Here is a 23,324-nt window from a genome sequence, read left to right as displayed (position 1 = left end):
AACACACCGCCGCAGAAAGGGGTTCCGCTCCTCTCACCTTTAATAAAGCCATTCATATTATAAATTGCACGCGTGCGTATTTTTGTCTGTAAGCAACTCGTTCAGTTACAGGCGCAGTTCCACTCTCTTCCCACGAACATCTCATAACCTCCGTCCTGTCTTCTCCAAGCCAGTAACCTTCAACAAACAAATACGAAAAATGTTTTACCTGGTCAAGGCTGTCCGCACTGCCATCTAACTCCAGAAGTCTGAACTGTGCAGAGAGGTCGGCCAGGGTGTTGTGATTATCTCCCGCAGGAGACGAGGCGACGCTGCCGTCGTCCTCTGACGTGGCGGTGTGCGTCGTCTGATCGGCGCTGCCAGGAACAACTGCTGTTGGCGTGCTGATGTGTTGGAAGTCCGGTGGAGCGAGACCTTGCATGTACGGCTCCAGGAACGCATCGCCTCTGCAAAGACAAGCGAAGTTCGATTCAACATCGACTTGTCGGAAAGAGCTCTCTTATTATAAAAGTGCCCGAAATATAAGTGTTGTGTTCATAACCTCAAACCATGCGAACTGCCGAATATCACCTTCCCTTCACTAGAATCGTGCATACTTTTCATTTCTCTCACACCTAATACATGTCCTTACATAGCTGACACTAATTACCCTTGGCGAAGAGTGCTAATGTTCCAGAGAGTCCACAGTATTACGTTTTTATCCGAATTCCTGTTTCAACTTCTCTTTTTTAAAAACCCGAAAAATGACAGTTACGTACATACATTTCGTAAATGGAAGGCGAGAAGACAAAAAGATTTTTGAACTACGTCGTAGTAATAATTCCTCAAAATTTAGCATACTTTTAATGTATTCGCAATTGAACTTTGCCACATCTCCCAAGAATAAAAACTGTGGTCCTACTTCAGCTCTTTTCCAACACAATTTCCGTTAACACGAAAACCCGAAACACATCACATTTCTTTTAAATTTTGCTTCGGGTGACAAATCATGATGGCGGACAGGCGTGACGTAATGTGTACCATTTTACGCGAAGAATAATTACCCAATCCTCGAGACACCGCCCGTTCATGTAGCAGACGGAGAACTGGCCAGAACACGTTACATCCTATAGTGATCGATAAAACGAGTACGGACTACGGAACGTGCGGGTCGCGTGCGTCAGCTGTCTGTTGAAGAGACTTTGGCTCAGTTGCCATGGTTACAGCTTATGTAGCACGCAGCGGCGCCACTGTTCGCCTCGCGGCGTCAATACAAGGACACGTTCGCACTGCACCCGAGTCCTACTTCCTACTGTCATGAATAAAATGACAACGCGTGGAATAACATCCCAACACCTGAGGAAAAGCTATTACTCTGTAACAAACTGCGTTGTGACACTGCCGTTGGTTTGTTGACAGTGCTCCCAACAGTTGTACGTCTTATTATGTTAATTATATACTATATAGGACATGTAGAGGAAAGCAGGAAGTATAAATTACCTCGTAAACTGCTTCTTTGAGTGGTGACCTCAAGTACAGAATTCCTCTACCTTAAATTCCAGGGTAAATTTTTATAGAAGAAATAAAATGTTCTATACGAAACTTCTACGTCCCACATATTAAGTCACTCTTTTCTGCAGACTTATTTTTTTTTTATTATTATTTAGTGTTCTGTCTGATGACAGGTCCATATGAACAGGATCCTTCCATCCTTTTCTCGGACTGGGACCTGTTCATATACGTTCTTGGCAGATGATCCAGAAGTGGTTTGCCATTGCCTTCTTCTGTGTGTGAATGGAGTAATTGTTGGGATGCCACGGAGGAAAACTCCGTGTTGCCTAGACCACGGCCTTGCCCAACACAAGTTATAAATTCGGGCACCGCCGAGAATCGAACCCGAGACCCCAGGATTACAAGGCCAGCGTTCTAACCGCTAGACCACCTCATCTTATTATTATTTAGTGTTCTGTCTGACGACAGGTCCATATGAACAGGATCCTTCCATCCTTTTCTCGGACTGGGACCTGTTCATATACGTTCTTGGCAGATGATCCAGAAGTGGTTTGCCATTGCCTTCTTCTGTGTGTGAATGGAGTAATTGTTGGGATGCCACGGAGGAAAACTCCGTGTTGCCTAGACCACGGCCTTGCCCAACACAAGTTATAAATTCGGGCACCGCCGGGAATCGAACCCGAGACCCCAGGATTACAAGGCCGGCGTTCTAACCGCTAGACCACCTCATCTTATTATTATTTAGTGTTCTGTCTGACGACAGGTCCATATGAACAGGATTCTTCCATCCTTTTCTCGGACTGGGACCTGTTCATATACGTTCTTGGCAGATGATCCAGAAGTGGTTTGCCATTGCCTTCTTCTGTGTGTGAATGGAGTAATTGTTGGGATGCCACGGAGGAAAACTCCGTGTTGCCTAGACCACGGCCTTGCTCAACACAAGTTATAAATTTGAGCACCACCGAGAATTGAACCCGGGACCCCAGGCTAAAAAATGTTGATTTAGAAACAACAAATATTAATACAGACAATTAACGGCGTATCGGAGAGCGTGTTTAACAAGATCTGAATCCTGACTCTTGGCGCTACCAGCTGTCGAGAAGATTACAAAACCCTGGCAAAAAGAACTCTACAGAAATCCGAAGGACTTCGTCCATCACAAATCCCACATGGGCTGACCTTGGCTCCAAACCCGGGGCTTCCTGATGAGAATTAAATCAGATTTACAGGCGGGGGGGGGGGGGGGGTGTAGCCATTTTATAAATGACAATCTATTGAATGGTTGATTCCTAATTTAATTTCTATTCTCTTCATACGGACATCTGACGCAGGCTGTAACTATGTTTTATTGAACAGAATGATTCGATATTATATAAGAGCGTAAGCGAGCAGCACCAAACACACACGCGGTCCACGAGTTGATAATCCGTGCTGTAGGGTGGAAAACAGTCCGCGTTGATGATACTCGTTCAAAGTAAGCACATGCGCACATCAGCGGCTGCTTTATAAGACCGGGCGCATATGGTCCCCCATGTTGGTTCAGGACCTCGAACTGCGAATGTTGCAAATAATGCGTGCAGAACTGTATTTCTGACGTCATTACATTGGCTACGTACTGCAGTCACACCTTTTGGAAGCCGTGGAGCTTTTCCCGTAGTCTGTGGACCGCAATCACTAATCAAAGTTGCCGTTTAAAAAGCACTTTCGGAACATGTGATGCCTTGAAGTGTTGTTTTTTTTTTTCCAAAAATTATATATTCCGATCAAAATTCTGTATTCATTTCTTACACCACTTATTAACAGTCCTGAAGACGGAGAAAATACGCATCTCGAAATACCAGAACTTACCTACAAGTCTACATGACGACAGATAAAAAACCTCAACGCCTTGAGAACCTTACATCTCGCACGAGAGCTTCACTGACATCAATGTTCATTCATGTTACTTACAACTCTCTCGTTGTATGCGAATATATGTCCACTTAGATCATTGCTTCCCAAACCTGGATAAATTACCCAAAAAGGGATAGAAATGATTTTTCTTTGGGTAACGACACACCTCGGGATTCACATTAAAATTTACCCATAAAAGTGTAGAAGTACTCTAAAGAAAGCGATGCTCTAAAACAGTCTAACAAGTATTTATTTGCTACTTAATAAATACGCCACGCGCTTGTTATTAGATTCAATCATTTTTACAGCGATCACCCACTTAACAAAACTGTCTTTGCGTCTCAAGGAATACTTTCCTGAACTAGAAAATTCTGTATATCAGGGGATTGTAAACTCGTTTCTGACTTGACTGAAATCCCCGATGGTGTTAATGGTTTCGCAGAGCAAATGATGGAGCTTAGGTCAAACAGTCAGTGCAAAATGTTATTTGAAGGAAAAAAGAACCATTTGGAGTCTTTCTGGGTAACAATTTTTTTTATTGTGTGTGTTTTTTTTAGTTTTTTTATTGTGTGTTGTTTTTTTATTGTGTGTCAGATGTTTTATTTTGAGTGTGGTATGTTGTATTGTTGTGTCTCATTGTATTGTTGTGTGAGTGCATCAGTTCATGACGTTTGTAATACATTACAGTTATTGTCTTATGTCTAGGTGGTATTAAGTTCTTTTTTTTAAGTTAAGTACTTGAGGTTGGATGGTTTTGTAATTTATGAGTTGGTTGATTTTGAGTGGGATGTGTTGTTTTTGTTGTGTCCTTTTTTATTGTTTTGTTCTGTCTCTGTGTTGATGTATCTCATTGTATGTTGTGTCTTATGGTTTTTGTTGTGTCCTTTGTTTATTGTTTTGTTGTGTCTCATTGTGTTGATGTATCCCATTGTTTGTGTGTCATATTGTTTTTGTTGTGTCCTTTTGTTTATTGTTTTGTTCTGTCTCTGTGTTGATGTATCTCATTGTTTATTGTGTCTTATTGTTTTTGTTGTGTCCTTTGTTTATTGTTTTGTTGTGTCTCATTGTGTTGATGTATCCCATTGTTTGGGTGTCATATTGTTTTTGTTGTGTCCTTTTGTTTATTGTTTTGTTCTGTCTCTGTGTTGATGTATCTCATTGTTTATTGTGTCTTATTGTTTTTGTTGTGTCCTTTGTTTATTGTTTTGTTCTGTCTCTGTGTTGATGTATCTCATTGTTTATTGTGTCTTATTGTTTTTGTTGTGTCCTTTGTTTATTGTTTTGTTGTGTCTCATTGTGTTGATGTATCCCATTGTTTGGGTGTCATATTGTTTTTGTTGTGTCCTTTTGTTTATTGTTTTGTTCTGTCTCTGTGTTGATGTATCTCATTGTTTATTGTGTCTTATTGTTTTTGTTGTGTCCTTTTGTTTATTGTTCTGTTCTGTCTCATTGTTTTGTATGTTATTGTAGGACACTGCCACCGGGTATAAACCCATTTGCAGTCAATAATAAATAATAACAATTCACGATGAATGTCCTGTGGTATGTGGGGAGGCCGTGATGAAATCATTGCAGTGTGTGAAGTAGGATTTTCCACTCTTGCCTTCAAAACAGCACAAAACGAAACTGTTTGCTGAACCCCGAATACGATGTGAGGTGTGCCCTGTCTCCAATTGCCCCCAAATTTTGCGGAACTTGTAAATAAGATGGAGCAGTGGCTTTGTACTCATTAGCTGGGTCCTAGGTGATGAAATATTCATGGTAAATAATTACCAAATTTTTTGTGGCTGCTAAAATGTTTAGAGATGTTTAAAATAAAGATATTGTTTGCTTCATATTTTGTATCGATCTCTCTTCACTTGTCATTTACGTGCAGTTAGTGTTTTACCTACATTTGGTAAAAAGTACTTTCTGATAAGCGGTTTTGGGTAATGAAGGAAAATTTTTGGGAACCAGTGACTTAGCTGCACAGAATAAAATTAGTGTTCCACTTGTCATATTAGACGTAGGGATTGTGTAGCATGAGATGCCTACGATTAGGCAGTCCGAACACTGACAGTTTCAGGTGTCATTCTGTAACGAAACCGGCCCGAGGACAGAGATGCGATCGTGGCTTCTGTTCAGTGACGATGAAGAAATGCAAAATGCATTTGCTGAACCTCAGATTACTACGAATCGTCGTGGCCTTAATTCAATGTCAGTAAAAACAGCCACAGAATACGGTGAGTGCGTCACTGACATCGGTCCAAGCTGCTTGCGGTAAAGTTCTTGCAAACGTCAGTTTAAACGCAAAAAATCTGCAGAGACCATAAAGATTACGACGTGGAGCTGTTGCATAAAAGACACTAGAATTCTTCGTACGAAGTTTGATAGCAATGAGGAAACAGGCAGACCTAGAGACATCAGTCACTACTTCTGCGAAAGCCTTATCTTAGGTATCACATTTTACTGATAAAGATTAAAATAAAAAAGCCTAGCACCATTATTTTATTATATTTATTTAGTGTTCTGTCTGAGGACAGGTCCATATGAACAGGATCCTTCCATCCTTTTCTCGGACTGGGACCTGTTCATATACGTTCTTGGCAGATGATCCAGAAGTGGTTTGCCATTGCCTTCTTCTGTGTGTGAATTGAGTAATTGTTGGGATGCCACGGAGAAACCGGGGAAGCCCCCGGAGGAAAACTCCGTGTTGCCTAGACCACGGCCTTGCCCAACACAAGTTATAAATTCGGGCACCGCCGGGAATCGAACCCGAGACCCCAGGATTACAAGGCCAGCGTTCTAACCGCTAGACCACCTCATCTTATTATTATTTAGTGTTCTGTCTGACGACAGGTCCATATGAACAGGATCCTTCCATCCTTTTCTCAGACTGGGACCTCTTCATATACGTTCTTGGCAGATGATCCAGAAGTGGTTTGCCATTGCCTTCTTCTGCGTGTGAATGGAGTAATTGTTGGGATGCCACGGAGGAAAACTCCGTGTTGCCTAGACCACGGCCTTGCCCAACACAAGTTATAAAGTCGGGTACCGCCGGGAATCGAACCCGAGACCCCAGGATTACAAGGCCAGCGTTCTAACCGCTAGACCACCGTGGCTTCTAGCATCATTAGAGAGAGACAATTATGCCACCGGCAGCCATGATTATGTTTTTGAATTATGCGTGGTCAAAACTGCATCAAGGAGAAACTACTAAACCGGGTTTAAGTCGGTCCAGAATTTCCTCTTCAATGTTGCAGGATTACCTCAGATACTACGTGTGTTTCATAGAAGACATTTCAGTTCTGTCGACCGCTCACACAGAGAACAGCAGCTTTGACAGGACCCTGGACAGGTTTCAAGCTGAAATACGACAGACGACAAGTCACTCCTTACGTAAACTTTACGCGCCGCGTTATTCGTACGTCACGTGACCTTAGGTCACAATTACAAACTACGCTGCATGAGGTCGTAAGAGTAGCGAAATTCGTGAAAGCTTGCCCTCTGAACTTTGGTCTCTTTGCAGCGTTATTAGAGGAAATGCAGACAGACATCAAACAATTTCCACTGCATACGGAGGTTGGGGTAGGTTATCTATCAACAGGTAAAGTTCTTACAAGCGTGACTCAGGTTGTTACAAGATTCTGATCCTTAAAGTGATCGACACTTTTTTACATAATAAGTGCCTTGCTCCTGTATCATATTTATCAGACACTTTGGCGTGTATCTGATAAGCTGAAAAGTCTATTCGCTTATCTCCAACGTCGAAATGCAACAGGTTTTTTCTGACAAAGTTCCGTTATCCATAAAAATACTTCGGAGAATTTTTTTTAAAATGTAACAGCACAAACGGGTGTGTCAATATGAGTGATTATTATTTTTAAATTCGAAAAAAAGTATACTTCGCCTTCGCCAATTTTGAGAGTAATTTAAGAGTCGCTTTTCAGACCAAATTCCTCCACAGAATTAACTTTCAGTTACCGTGGGTGAGACGAAAAATCACCTAATTTCAAATCCGCTGAACCCCATCATGGTAATTGCCGACGACACGGTTCAGAAAATTATTTCTGGCGATCTGCCTCTTTCCGATGTTAGTATTTTTTATGTAGGAAAGAAATTTGTGGAGCTACCACACTTGTCCATCGACGTGTCACTACTTGTGGGTACAACATACCCGTGTGGAAGTTTTTTTCGGAAATAGCGGCAATGTTATGGATTCGCCATATGACGTTTCACCTGGTCTCAACTTTGCAGGCCTCTGCTTCCCACCAAGAACTGCTGAATTCATATTTGAAACGTAAAAATATTGGGTACGCGAAAGATATTTCGTATTTCAACGGTGGCATCATTGATGCAGACAGTATTTGCAAGTTCGTTCAGTAGTTTCACAGATGGGACACACGGACAGACGAACACGGCGTTCTCATTTTAATTTAATTGATCTAATGTACGTATTTTTCGCGAATATTTCATAGGTAGCAATGACGAAAAAGCATCGCCTTGTTTCATGCCATTCCAAATGTATTTTGTAAAAACTCACCGAAGACAGATCAAGGAATCCCATTCGCCTCGCCACGAAGCTGAGGCCCTCAACAGAGACGCATCTGAGGCCCTGAGATTAAACTCCGGTTCTCTCTATAAGCCATCAAACTGCCGTCAGATCAATACAACTCCGTACGTCCGTCCGCTCCACTTCTCAGCGCTATTTCAACACAAGAGATGAATGTGTTCCATTGTACACGAAGCGAGTGTCCCCGTACGAGGCAAAAGGGGGCAGGAGACACAGTTATGTGGGCCACCAGCTGCTTGCATGAATAACACGGACAAGTTTACAGCATTTAAAGAAAATGAGATCTCAAGATATCGCGGCAGTTCATTGCTAATGTGGGACATATTTCCGGCTGACGGAGCCGTGAAGATGCAGGACGGAGTACTTCCTCTGTTTCGGAGAACCTGCCCCCATCCTCAAGGTGAATTTAGCAACAACAAAATCCTGAATCTTCACCCGCAAACAGGATCCCACCAAGTTCCGTTATAATGCCGATTTGTCTGCATGCCTCAAATTAAGTCAAAGGCCTACTTTAATGTTACTTAAACGTCTGATGACTGAACGTCCTTATGCATCACGGAAATGTCACTGGCGAAAAGTAATCTTCTTTGAGGAACTGAAGAGCCTGCCTCTCATTTTTTAACACTACTGTCCCATTTTATCTTTGTTCTAGCAAGTTGCTTCTTGTTTCAAAGTCTAAATACCTTCTTCAGCACTATTTCGTATGGATCCTGATTCCAAGGCTGTCCTCAAACTGGTAGGATCCTAAAATCCAATATGGAAACTTCTGGAGCTTGAAACACTGGATATGGTTCTGCCATCACTGGACTTCGCCACGACGCATTCATTGGCGGAAATTGGTACCAGAGCGTGATCCTCCAAGGAATCCGGAATTTTCTTTATCACTTTACTCAGCTTGTGTTAAGCCTGAGGGACAAAATGTCGCTGTTCCGCGGTAGATGTCAGGTAAACTGCTATCGTAATTAAAACAGACCACTGCAATTAGCAAGCAACTGGGGTGTGAGGAAGACGTCATCCAACTGCCAGGCGGTCAGTTTCTGCCGCCCTTCGATGGTTAACCTGTACACGAAATGACATTCATTTTACTCTCCGCGAGATTTCGTTAAAATTTAGTACTCCTTATGCACACGACAAAATATAATACTTGGAGAATTTCATTTCGGTCTGTAACAGTCAGAAATAACCTTTACTTTATACATAAACCTCGAATGTAACGTTATCAGTTTTCTCAAGGAAAATTACCGCACAAAAGTTATTCCAACCCACATAAAGCATAATACAGTAAAATACACCGGTTCGAAAACCTTCAATGAAATTATGTCACTATTAAGACAACATTTAATTATATTATATTTCTTCCACTGTATGCACTTTATTTGCTATAAACCAGGTTAATAATAAGTATTGTTAACCTTGCCCGTGTGCCTGGGTGCGACAAATGAAGAGCTACAAGCGAACAGTAATGAAGTGTGCCGCTGGTCGGGGAGTTCGCCTGTTACCAACATTCCTGGGTGCGTTCACGTCGGTTTTCGTCAGAATGGACATTTTCGCTTGTCTAATGGCTGAGAGCTCGAAGAAACGCAACGCAGTCAGTTTCTAATCCCCTTGAACACAACGTAAATATAATTACTAGACTATGTTTCGCACATTATTTTAAAATCTGTGACGACTGAGGTCTTCTGAGGAGTATTTACGCCCATCTGCTGGGTAAATAAAAGTCACGTGCAAGTCTTGTAGGTTATAAAAAAAAACTCACAACGGAGAGACGGAGATCACCTTGAGAATCAAGGCCAGACGTCCTAACTACAGCAATAACAACGATTATGAGAAGGAAACATAACGGGTCCTTAACCACGTTCTTCTTACTTTAGGCGGAAATGAGTCTCTTGCAGACTTTGCTTCAATTATAATTCCGATCATAAAGTATCTTGGACAAGACATGAAGAGCCGAAATTCGGAAAGGGTGCGGCTTCCTCGCAACGATTCCTACACGCCGAAGTTCTCATGTCTCAGAGTGAACACCCAAAACTCTTTCATCCGTGGAAGGACGCGGCTGTTGAAGAATCTTCATCGAGGAAGTCACGGGAAATAAAACTCGGGAGAGCCGTCTAGGAGCCGATACTAAAACAGAGGACATCGAGAAACACCGATACAAATACGGGCAAGCTACCTGGCGAGTGAGCGACCGTCCCGGGCGACGAAGTCTTGGCCACGCCTTCCTGAAAACATCAGGCTCTGAATCGAGTCCATGTATGTACAATTACTAGTAGAATCCCTACCAAATTCACCCACACGCCAAGTTGTTTTCTAGGACAATGGACGGACGAACACAGTTCCACTGACAGACAGACCGTCCCTAGGCAGAGTTATCAGTTTCCACAGCAACGCACTGGATGAATGGACCCCATTCATAAAACACGTCGCTCCAAAAACAAAAACTGCTAAGAGTGACATCTATTTCAAAAAGTAACGGTGGTACAATTTAACGTGATGACGCGCCGAGATAGTTCAATGCGTGCAATGTCTGGTTACGAACCGAATAACCGGGTTCAATTCCCGGAAGTCAGAATTTTCAACCGATCCCTGGTATACCCAACCCCGTGTTTGAAGAGTCAAGGGTGATGGGTGAAACTTGCCTCCATCTAGTGTCGAGGTTAAGAATGCATGGAGCCTAGCCTCCACTACGTAGACCTATATTATTTCTTCGTCAATTACTAATATCGTGAAGTCGGTTATAAATTGAGTTGATATTTACCTTTCCGTATTATCCGATCGTCCTTCGGTCTGATATCGGCCGGATAATCGGGGCTCTTCCGCACGTTTAATCCGCTGTCGGTACGCACCGCAACGCTCCTACTAATTATGGCGGTAGTGACGCATATTTGCACGGAACCAGGGAGGAAAGGTCAGAGGCCTGACGCGGGTAACGTACGAGGGCGGAATACAAAGTGTACGCAGCGGTCATCAGGCACGAAGGAGATTCCGCTAAAGGCCTACAGATGACAGGACACACGCAGCCGGCAACTATTAATACCATTTCTAATTTTCACGTCCACCAGCCACGGTCGAACCTTGACCCTCAGGCTCCATTACATATCGACAACTCCTGAATACTTGTGAAACGGATGTCGGCAATCTTTTTGCGATGGTACGCAGACGTTTCAGAGGAACGTACTGCCTTGATCAGCATCAGATTACATGTCGCCTTGAGAACCTCCAATCTCAGTATATGACAAATTAACGAAGTCGTAAATTAGTATCTTCCTCAGGATTTGCGCTGTTAAAAAATGAATCGTTACAGTTCGACGATGAAATGTTTTATCAGGTAATTTTTGAAGCGATCGAGCTAAGATCCCAGTTGCATCATCGGCGTCACCTTCGATTTCATATTTCAAATTATCATCATTATTACTACCATTAATTTCTCGGTTTGACAGTTCTTAAAGCTGCGATCTTTATCGTAATGTCCCCAGAGAAATAGACTTAAGAGAGACACATTTAACAGATAAACACTGGAACTAAGTTTACTGTTATATACTGTACCAGTAAACGCGCCTTTTCAAGATCAAATGGTACAGAATGTTTACCAGGAAAGTTATCTTTTTTCGCGCTTCGAAAGTGATTCGTTCTAGAATTTGCCCCGAGGATTACACGCAGATATCTTGCAAGTGCTCTCGATAAGTTCCCAGTTGCTGAAATAATCACTGGCGTTAGTCTCGACTGTGTCCTTGAGACGTGTCTCTCAAAATCGTCTCAACTTGCGTCTTTCCTTTGAACCTTTGCGGTTCGGCACAGTACGTGAGCGCTTCCGACGAGGACGTCCAATTAAAGTCTTGCATGCCCTGCGTCTCTCCGGTGGGCTTCACGTATATCAAGCCTTATGTAAAATGAGCAGAAAATCCATAAATAATAGTTTCATTTAAGGAGAAAAGCACCATCCTTACTAGATATTTAGTGTAAATAAGAATCAGCCTTACGCTCGTCATCATCGACAGAGGTTCGGCCATTTTTAAAACGTGAATGCCACACAAAAGTTTGTGCACGACCCATTGCGGACTCCCCAAATGCTTGCTTTAGCATTTCATAGGTTTCCGTAGCCGTTTTGGCAAAATTTGATGCACACGCCATTCCGAAATCGCAGGAGGGTAGGTGTAATGCACTACCAAAACGCCCGTAACTAAGAAACAAATGCTAATTCGATGATGCCGGCTGGCACACTGATTCACTATGAATGTAGGCCGCACCCCCTAGCGGCAGAAGCTCGTATTACATTCGGTTCGCCCTCTATTGACACAGTCTTGAAACTTTCCGATCGCACCTCGTATGTAACAGTGATATTGACGAACAGTCCCATTTCAAACACTGACATCGTATAAGTAATCATTAGGAACTTATCCGTCACGCACATTCAGTTCCGCTGTCCAGAGTGAAAGTTGTCCGAAAAGTATTGCACAGTGAACCTTGCCCACGTTTTCTCTGCATACGTCCACGACCTAGTGCACAGGGACACTTAGAAACAGACCAAGAATCATTTCGAGTTTTCTGGCCCTTGGTTCAGTAATCATGGTTGTGACATTTACGTCGACATACTGGCTGAATGGAACGAGGCTTGGATACTTTGCATGTTCAGCTGTAACAAAAACTTTCTCTGTCCGCCTGACTTGTGCCCCCGTTTAATGGTCTAAATACAACTCTCGTTTGTTCTGAATTTTTAATTGAGTTCGTCTTTTGTATCTTGGCTAAGCGTCCAATTAATTCCATGGAGTAATGTCCTTTCTGGGAAGCTAACACTCGCTCAGCTCAGCAGACCCAAGGCATTTTGTGGAACCCAAGTTCCAATATTGCATTCAAAAGACCTGATCGAGTCCAGTCTTTAATATTATCCAACCATGTACGCTTATGCCTTGCATTTAACTCTACGCCTACGTAAGCAAAACGCAACCTGCAGGGCAGAAATCGCTGTTCGAGTAAGCCCAATGCGCACTCCTCTCAACATCCTTGCACTTATCTTACCTTGAACATATTTAAAAGCCATTCGTGAGGGCACAGAAAACTTTCATTATCGTCCGAGTATTATCATCAATAACCTCTCCCTGACAAGAATTCTAAACGAGAATGTCTCGTCATTTGTAGGTGAAACCAAACACGCGTTTAATGAGAAAGACCATAGTTTATGGGCAGATTCGCGAGACTTACGCACGGCCAGAGTCAACATTATGTCGGCGTCTTTCACACCCAGAGTCCATACACCTGAGAGACAACGTCCATTAGCACTGTAGGTTACAGTTTCCCTCTCTCGGTTGTCATGACGACGACACGTGTCCGCTAGGCAGCTGGATCTGCAGACTCGGCCCATGTTCTAAACGAGCTTGTCAGCTGACGTCACAATCTCGATAAAAGTAGTGCGATCAAATCGAGCTAATAACACGAATTTTCGAGTAACACACGTGGGAGAGATGAGACACTAATGCAGAATTTTATTAGAAAACCGCAGAGAAATCACTGAAGTTAGTCCAAATCTCAGGAGCGACTGCGGCCAGTTTTCCACAAATTCAGAATGTTGCGAGAATATCTCAATATGGCGCGTCACACGGGGGTGGGAGGGGCCACATCTAATATATTTCACCCCCCCCCCCCCACCCCCGGTCTCTTCAGTTTTATCGGGAATATACGAAGTGCTGACAGGATAGAAAAACCTGTATTGTTCGCACAATTTATATTCCGATGGGAAACATTTAAATAAGAACGATTATCTCCAAGACCCCTGGACTTGGCGTAATCGTCAACCCATGTGTCGGAGGCCGATTACGGCTCGCGACACCCCATGTAACACAGGAGGTTGCATTTTAACCAAATGGAGACGTGACGTGACGTCAAAATCAGGAACACGAGCCATGTCCCGGGCCGAATCGTGTGTTCGTTCACGTGTCTGCCCGTGGGGTCACACGCACGCACAGGAAAATATGTCGGGACCCATTTCTACTTTACTTCAGCGATCGGTAGCTAATTCGGCTGGTCACGTGATCTTCGCTTTTCACAGTTCATCCCCGTAGTACCAAAAGCACGTTTGTAACAAATCCAATTCAGCTTTTTTTACTGGACGAACGGATTTTCGATTCCTGCCTCCTCTCATGAGGTCAGGTCTTCCAGCCAATATCATGCAAGCATTCGTATCAAGCCCATAGTAGCACAGCCCCAGGGCGAAACAGCTACCCCGTTCTTCCAAACTCATTATTTCGTCGTGAAAAGTAACACTATTAGCATCTGCTGTTGGAACAGATTAGTTCGAGGACCAGTGCAGGCGAATATCCTGCTTTTGTAAGCGGTATTGAATATCCTCGCAGCAGACAGGACACTGTCCCCAAGTGACTGGCTATTCCAAGTTCATAACACGAAGATGATCCACCATTCATCGAGACTCGTGAGACACCACATGAACAAAAATTCGACGCAATGGCAGAAATCTGAGAGGGACGAAAGAAAACTAAGAAATACCACAAAGAGGAAATTACATGGAGGTTCTCATTTCCTATTGTATTGTACGGATGCTCGAGGGGGTGTGGGAGGCGTCCATTCAGTGTGGCTTCGGTCCGGTGCTCACAGGTAACATGATACACAACCAACATTATTACGGGGAAGTAGCGGGGAACTGAGAGGCGGCCAGCTCGCAGTCTCTGCATGGGTCACTGGGCACTCCTCCGGTTTCTCTTGCAGATACAGAACGGCATCGACGGAAGTCAGGACGCCTCGAACTGACACCTCCAACAGGGCAACGCACGACAACGCAGTGACTGCAGCTTTACACCACATCAGAATCGTTCGCTTTCAAAGGATTAAAATACACACAAATGGAATGTTGGCGGCGCGTATTTTATCTTACAAACTCCGTGATTCACGCAGCTAAGAAATTCACAGCCTGTAGGAAACTCAAAGGGCATTAGCGTGGTAGAAGGAACCCGCCAAATTCAGGCGACATCCTCAAAACCTATTACCTAAGATCCACGTATTAAATGTATAAACTAATATCGATTACAGATTTCTATGCGTCTACAAATTCTTTTTATTATTTAATCGTTTTTATAGCCACGGTGGTCTAGCGGTTAGAACGCTGGCCTTGTAATCCTGGGGTCTCGGGTTCGATTCCCGGCGGTGCCCGAATTTATAACTTGTGTTGGGCAAGGCCGTGGTCTATGTTTCTCCGTGGCATCCCAACAATTACTCCATTCACACACAGAAGAAGGCAATGGCAAACCACTTCTGGATCATCTGCCAAGAACGTATATGAACAGGTCCCAGTCCGAGAAGAGAAAAGGATGGAAGGATCCTGTTCATATGGACCTGTCGTCAGACAGAACACTAAATAATAATAATTTAATCGCTTACTTCCAAAAAATTCTACCACGTGTAATATATGAAGATAGCGAAATATCGCAAATTAAAACGTAAACTTCGTCAAATCTGTTGATTATTTAACGACATTGACAGTATCTCTGACACCACAAACGAGTAACCGCATTGCTGCACACGCGAAATGTTAAAAAAAATGCAGGGAAGAGATTTCTTCTTGTGAAACAGACGTCGGTTGCTCAGGAAATCACGAAACTCACATATTACTAACATGGTTCGTTTGTCTTCTGAGGTATAGCGCCGTGTTCTCTGGTAAAAGTTTACCAACGTTTCAGAGATCATTGCTGCCTCCATCATCAGGACGAAATCCTACTAAGGATTCACTATTACTCTTCACGACAGTTTATCGGTGGGCCCTTTCCAGAATCCAGTCTACACCATCGCATATTTTGTTCAACGTGCGTTTTCATACCATCCTCTCATCGCGATACACAAACTCTCATTCGGTTTTGACTTGTGTAGTACCGAATCGCGAAAGAGTAATCCTACCTCGGCATCTCTCTGCCTCTGACATCAGCACGTGATGCCCTGTCCTCAGTGTTTCATTTGATAACCCTAAAAATATGTGCCTCAGAGTAAAACGCATGGAGCTTCTATTATGCAAATTTCTCAAGTTTCCTGTTGTTTCCCCTTGCATCTATGCCACAATAATAGTTGCCATATTAACTACAGCGGTAAAATGAAACACACAGAGGGCTCAAGAGATATAAACTCCCACATTACACCCAAGGCCACCCGGTTGTCAGAAGCCATACAACGGGCTACAACTGTGAATTTACTGGAATGGTAGGAGTTCACCCAATTTCATACATCGCTGGACACCCACAGAAGTAAACTTAGAGCGGCTTCTGCAAAACCAAAGAAGCTGTAACAACTTCCAGGACTTAGCGAATGACAGAAAAGTTAAGTATCTCGAGCAGAACGAGCGAAGTCACAGGGATGTCCAAATTACTGAAAGAAGTGCGCCCAATGCAACTATCAATCCTTCCGCCATTTTAAGTACGAATGCGCGCTCAGAGAGGCGAATGCAGCCAGGAAGTTCTTGGAGTTCTTCCTTTAGAATCAGCTGACAGGTCCCATAGCCTATCCCAACAATGTCGCACAAGTCGTTGATGGTACGACGTCGATCTTCGTGAATGGCCTGCCGAATCTTCGTAACATTTTCGGGCGTTGTGCTCGAAGATGGTCGTCCAGAACGCTCGTCATCATCGACAGAGGTTCGGCCATTTTTAAAACGTGAATGCCACACAAAAGTTTGTGCACGACCCATTGCGGACTCCCCAAATGCTTGCTTTAGCATTTCATATGTTTCCGTAGCCGTTTTGGCGAGTCTTTGGCAAAATTTGATGCACACGCCATTCCGAAATCGCAGGAGGGTCGGTGTAATGCACTACCAAAACGCCCGTAACTAAGAAACAAATGCTAATTCGATGATGCCGGCTGGCACACTGATTCACTATGAATGTAGGCCGCACCCCCTAGCGGCAGAAGCTCGTACTACATTCGGTTCGCCCTCTATTGACACAGTCTTGAAACTTTCCGATCGCACCTCGTATAAGCAGTCATGAAGTTTCCTGTCGTGGCCACATTTCCAGGTAACAACATAAATGTTTCTTGTTATAGAACATGAACTTAGGCCACAATAAAAATGCCAGTTTACGCCATGAAACAGAAAATTAAATATGATAAAAGCAAAACTGTCCCACTGTACGCCATGTTGGTGCTTGGGGGGAGAGACGGTATAGCTCCTACTCATTCTTAACCCCTGCACTAGATGGGGGAGTGAGTGGTCAGCGTCACGCCCCGGCCGGCTTTACCCCCGGAAAACGACCCCGGTACCCTTTGGGTACGAGGCTGGGTGGGCCCTAGAGTCGGTCCGGACGTAGAGGCATCTGCCCCCGTCGGGGATCGAACCCCGGTCGTCCAGTCTTTAGTCACTAATTATACAACCGAGTTTCCCCGCCTCATGAAAGTCGTTCTCATATTTTAAAAAAATAAATAACTTTTAGAAATTTATTACGATACACTTTTGCCCTTACATTAATTGAAAGCTTGGCCTCATCAACGTTACATTATGAACACAGCAGCTTAAGACGGCGCTCTGTGTTGTGGTCCTATTCCAATCTTTAGCCGCAGAGAAGTTCTGGAACAACATCAACTGAGCTGCATCGACACTTGTAACAGTTGCGAGGGGACTCAGACTGGGGAAAGCGAACAATAAGCATGATGCACTTTGAATCTCAAGATGTAATTACGGCCGTCTTTTGTTTGGATTCAACTGAAGCTCCATCACAAAGCTAAGAGCGCGGGCCTACGCCATTTTGTACTGAGGGTATTAGTGCTAAGGGGAGTACACCCCTCCTGATCTTCTTCACAAAGAAGCAGGCATAGACGAGAGGATGATAACAGAATGCATTGTAAAGAGACGGGGTGGAGTGGATTCATCTGGCACAGGATAGGGATCAATGGCGGACTGTGGCCTTCGAGTTCCATCGAATGAGGGAGATTTCTTGTCGACTGTGTGACTTGTCAGCTTCTCGAGAGGACTCTGCTCCATGGCGTTACGTCGAGAGTGACCAAAAAGACAAGCGTTCCAATTCTGACACGTGATCTATTCGTCGAAAAATAAATTACACTGAAATCATAAAACGAAATTCATGTTGTACGAGGCTCGTCCACAAAGTAAGTTTCCCTGGGGCCGTTTACAGAAACAAAACACAATTTCATGGGAATATTTATTGCAACAGATACAGCAAGTGTCCAGCTATTTTTCGACATATTCGCCACCGGAATTGAGACATTTGTCATACCGTGGGACCAACTTTTGAATACCTGTGTCGTAGAAGTCTGCCGCCTGGGATTGGAACCACTGTGTGACAACCATCTCCGCCTCTCTGTCATTCTCAAAACGCTGACGCTGACCGGACAGGAATTTCTTGAGGTGTAGGAAAAGATGGAAATCACTGGGAGCGAGGTCCGGGCTGTAGGGTGAATGATTAAACACCTCCCAGCTGAACTCCTGCAGGAGACTTGCTGTCCGTCGAGCCGTGTGCGGCCTAGCGTTATCACTGACCGCACTTCACAGTCGGCGGGAGCTGGAATAAGAACCTCCATCTTCAACAGCTGCAACGATGCTACTGTGAGAACGCGGAAGGTGCCGTTAGTGCATGCGCCATGCTACGTCATTGCTCTATCACGTACGCACAGTCGCTTCGCGCAATATAAGGTTTGCTAGCTGTGGGACGAGTGGGAAACTTACTTTGTGGACGCGCCTCGTACTTGTGTTTGGAATGTCAGCGATGCATTCACGATTTCCCTCGTCTTTAATGAAACAGGGCGAAGGGAAGGGTTTTTGTGTCACAGGAACGGTTCACCAGACAAGGAGATCGTCGATTTCTTTGATACAGGAGAATCAGTAAATATATTCTTCCTTCACTCATTCTGTCAAATTAAGTAAGCACGTGACGCCAGGTAGTGTTGGTCGACAATGAACACTCTCTGGAGGTTATGGGAAATAATTCAGAATCGTGACCAACAGCGAGTTTTGGTGTTCGGGGAGTCGAACCTGATGGTTCCCGTACTGTGGTGTCAGTTATTTAGTTAGTTAATTACTTCAAGCCACGTGTAGTTACTGCGGATTAACAGTGGAGCATCTGGTCATTATGCGATGGAGGATGTCCGCCCACCTCAACTGTCACGTCCTGCGCATTCCTGCTTGCCTGAAGCGAAATACAGAAAAATACTGTGCCACATGCCAACAGCTGATGTGTCGTCCATGTTCAAATGTGGCATTATTAAACAGGTGTTGCAGCCACCAGAAGTTAATGCTAATTTAATTCAAGCAGCCTACGGGTCTACTAGACGCTCTCTGTCGTTAATAATTTTATTAAGTTAATACATCAGGCTCAAGCACGACGTTTAACGACGACATCTGTACGCAAGAGGCTATGACCTTTTATAAGGACAGTTTTATATCCCATAATTAAGGCGATCGGATCCTCCCTACTCTGAAGCAAAAGCCTGATCCGGTGGGAATGTAAGTAAATACGCGTTCCTTAATAGAGTTCCTCTTGTAAGATTTGAGGTTTTCACGACGGTGAGTATGAAGATTTCTGCCTTCTGGGTTGTTGCGCCATGTAGTCTGGTAGAAGTTCACCAACGTTTCAGAGGTCCTTGCTGCCTCCATCATCAAGGCGATGAGTATGAAGATTTCTGCCTTCTGGGTTGTTGCGCTGTGTAGTCTGGTCGATGTTAACCAACGTTTCAGAGGTCATACTGCCTCCGTCATCAGAGTACGAAGATTTCTGTCTTCTGGGTTGTTGCGCTGTGTAGTCTGGCCGATGTTAACCAACGTTTCGGAGGTCATACTGCCTCCGTCATCAGGGCGATGAATATGCCAATAGGGCGTGTGGGGCTAGGTTTATAGGTGCCGGAATGTGAATGGAGTAACTGCAATAGTTACTGAAAGTTTGCCCACTTCACACCTCAACCCTGACGAGAGGGTGGGGACCAATGCGTCACACCGCGAAACCTGGCTCTATTCCCAGTAGACTTCTGTACCACGGGGTAACTCACGTCTTAAAGCATTCACCTGGGTCAGAGGCGAGGCACAGTGCCAGGCAGGGCTCTCGACGGGCCGGAATTTTAGAACGTCACCCGGACCGGCTAGAGCCCAAACTTGTGTTACCCACCCTCACCACATCTGAGCCCAAATTAATTTTAATCCAACCCCAATCACGCTCGATCCATTTAAAATCTGCCCTAAATATCGTATCGTTAACACGTTTTTTTAACATAAATTCCAGTAATGTTTGGATGAATCCTATAACGACGCTCTAAGGTCATCTGTAATGTTGTTTTGGCGTCTAAGGAACGGTGGAAAAATGTATCTGTCATTTATAAACACAAGTATAACAGCTGTTACGTAGCTTGTAGACTAACTGCGATCACAATAAGGGGACAGTGACGTCAGACACATTTCGTATACGGAGAGATATAATTCTGGCTTCCTATTGGCCATTAGCCCTGTTCACATCGAACAGCAGAAGGGCAGCTAGCCAGCCCTCCATGAACTCTGCAAAACCATAAACTACGCGAGATGATCAGCGTCACTAGGACAGTAACTGGAGGTTAGTTGTAGGTAAATGGTGTTCAAAATTTCGAAAGTTTTTTTTTGAAACTACCGGCTCATTTAAAACTACATTCTCGACACATCACAACAGTCAGGCCTTCCAGTTACAGGGACGCATTCAGATGAAATCCTTGAACACGGACGTGTTTAACGTCGCCTCTGAAACATGTCAAGTGACGCAGTGCAGCCATGTTTCAGCAAATATGGCAGTGGCTTGGGACGTGTTCTCACCTTAGCCGAGACGAGGTACGTCGGACCAAGTGTGCGCGACGCATCGTATTTATCGCCGTTCTAAGCAGAAATTCAGCTTCCATGTGGCAATAAACAACGGAATGTAAGATAATTCTTTTTATTATTATTATTATTATTTAGTATTCTGTCTGAGGACAGGTCCATATGAACAGGATCCTTCCATCCTTTTCTCTTCTCGGACTGGGACCTGTTCATATACGTTCTTGGCAGATGATCCAGAAGTGGTTTGCCATTGCCTTCTTCTGTGTGTGAATGGAGTAATTGTTGGGATGCCACGGAGGAAAACTCCGTGTTGCCTCGACCACGGCCTTGCCCAACACAAGTTATAAATTCGGGCACCGCCGGGAATCGAACCCGAGACCCCTGGATTACAAGGCCAGCGTTCTAACAGCTAGACCAGGAAGAAAGAAAGAAAGAAAGAAAGAAAGAAAGAAAGAAAGAAAGAAAGAAAGAAAGGAAAAAAATGGAAAAAAAGGGGGAAAAAGAGATGGCGACCGTCAGAAATGTGCTGATTTTTTGACAAGTGATTAATGACTGTAACTCACTTGGCTGCAGCTAGAAACCCAAGTACACGTTACCAATTATCATCATCATAACCATCATCTGAACAGTGAGAACTAAATGAGAGGACAAATCAAAATGGATCTCAAGAGAAGGGGTGTGAATGGATACACTGAGTCCATCAGACCACAGCCAAGATCCAGCACAATGAATATTCTGGTTCCATACAAGGCTGGGAATTTACGGACTGGCTAAGCAACGAAAAGATTCTCAAGAACGACTCTTCCATGAAGCTAGTAGCAGCTATTAGAGTCTGCAGGCGTATAATGATTCATCAACGCTGGGAAAAACGCGTACAGAGATCAGAAACTCGTGAATTTATAATTCTGAGAACGTTCTGAACACCCACAACTGCGACCGGTTGTCTTCCGGCTTCCCGACAAAAATTCTGATTCATCTCATCGCTCCCACGCGTGCTACATGCCCCGCCCACCTCATCCTCCGCATTCCATCACCATAATCATATTTGGTTACGACCACAAATTATAAAACTCCTCACGAATGGGATGAGATGTCAAAATGACAAGTACAACTGGAAAATTCTGTGGGCCGGCAAAGCTGAAGCTTAGACGGCATTTGTGAATGGAGGTATGGATCCACTCATTCATGACGTCAGCTTTATTCCAAGCACAATAAGAGCGGGACCTCAGAAACAACTCACAATTACTGTGTTTAAAAGTACAAATTTAAAATGATTCTAATGGTCTATTTGTGGGGAGAGAGGTCCACGGAATGTAGGGTCCTAAATGCAACTTGCAGTATAACAGAAGTTATCCACCTCCCCTTAAAGTCAACTTCGGCAGAACTTAAAAAGCAACATGGCGCGAGCCCCTGCGAAATCAGCAAGGAGGTTTCTGTTACAAGGCATTGCGTAGTGAACCACGGGACCTAGACATGTGTAATCTGTCACGAGTCAGATAACAAACCACGTCTGACTTATGTTTCAAAGACACCCGAGCATGTTACACATTACGTAGACCTTTAAAGGTTTGAGGTTATGTCTGACGACTTTCAAGTACTGGATTGTGTGGCCTACTTCTCAGAATTATGCACAAACAAAGTGTGGAATGTGGCATTCTGATTCCTGTTAGCGTATCTTTTTTACACAAGACCCTGTTACAGAGGCTGTGTGGGCATAACATCTGCGAAAGTATGGTTGAGGTTATGTTTCGTGTGGTCATGTGTGAACGGAGGCTTCTGGAGACTAAACCTCGACCTGATTAGGAAGGTATTCTAGACGTGGCGACGATGGATGTATCCCTGCCGGGTAACGAACATTGGCAAACCAGCCGAGGTGCCCTGGCTGATGGTGTAGGTGAGCCGACAGTGCTGGGGCGTGTTTACAAGTTGAAAAAATTGTTACAAATTTATAGCGAGGACAGTTTGATCAAGTCGGAGTCAGCAGGACTTCGCGTTATGTTTGTAGGTTCCACATTCTGTAAATCATACACACACCTCATAAGCGCTCACGAACGCCATGTTGAATGCAACATTCTGAAACGTACCAGTTCTACCAAGTTTCGTGAAGATCCGGGCGACTTGTCTCAACGTCACAGGCAGTAGGACTTACGATGGTACGAAGTTAAAAAAAAGGTCAGCTGTAGTTACAACCACGGCACGTGGACTGCCTTTAAAGGACCGCTGATTGCGCTGTTCAGTGACTCAGAAACTGCACGTAATTCCGTCGGCATGACTGAGGGGTTCTAATTAAAAACACCGGAACCAACGTTTGTCCATTCTCAACTTCAGACTTACAGTATACTCAACTGTTTGAAGTTCCGCATCAGTGAACGACCCTTTATAGAGCGTCGAGACAGCTCAGTGACGCGCTGCGGGCTGAAGGTCCGGGGTTTAATCCACGACAGCGATCACCACTCTCTGCTGAATGAATGTCTGGACAGGCATGAGAGGAAAAGTCGAGATTTTACTTTCGTGGCGTTGAACCCTGGGCAGAAGAGATTTCAGTATGGCTTCTCCTGTACGAACCAGACTTGTCAAAAGAACATGAACGTGTGACATGGACCACAGTCAGGAACT

The 23,324-nt window shown here is 44.2% G+C and overlaps 1 protein-coding gene across 9 annotated transcripts in view; it reads right to left on the bottom strand.

Annotated features, from left to right (window-relative positions):
* The window catches only part of LOC110835215 (Src homology 2 domain-containing protein sprint), a 335,746-nt gene that overhangs the window by 36,298 nt on the left and 276,124 nt on the right, over nucleotides 1-23,324 (bottom strand). For all 9 annotated transcript variants that reach the window (XM_087353538.1, XM_087353531.1, XM_087353534.1 and 6 more), the window contains one exon: nucleotides 209-446. In XM_087353538.1, coding sequence (XP_087209664.1) covers nucleotides 209-446 — 238 coding nt within the window. The remainder of the gene's footprint in view (nucleotides 1-208; nucleotides 447-23,324) is intronic.

Source organism: Zootermopsis nevadensis, unplaced genomic scaffold, assembly GCF_977971745.1.
Source record: "Zootermopsis nevadensis isolate Lab colony 2312 unplaced genomic scaffold, Znev_1.0 Znev_ptg000022l, whole genome shotgun sequence".
NCBI classification, from domain to species: Eukaryota; Metazoa; Arthropoda; class Insecta; order Blattodea; family Termopsidae; genus Zootermopsis; species Zootermopsis nevadensis.
This window is presented reverse-complemented; position numbering and strand designations above follow the sequence as displayed.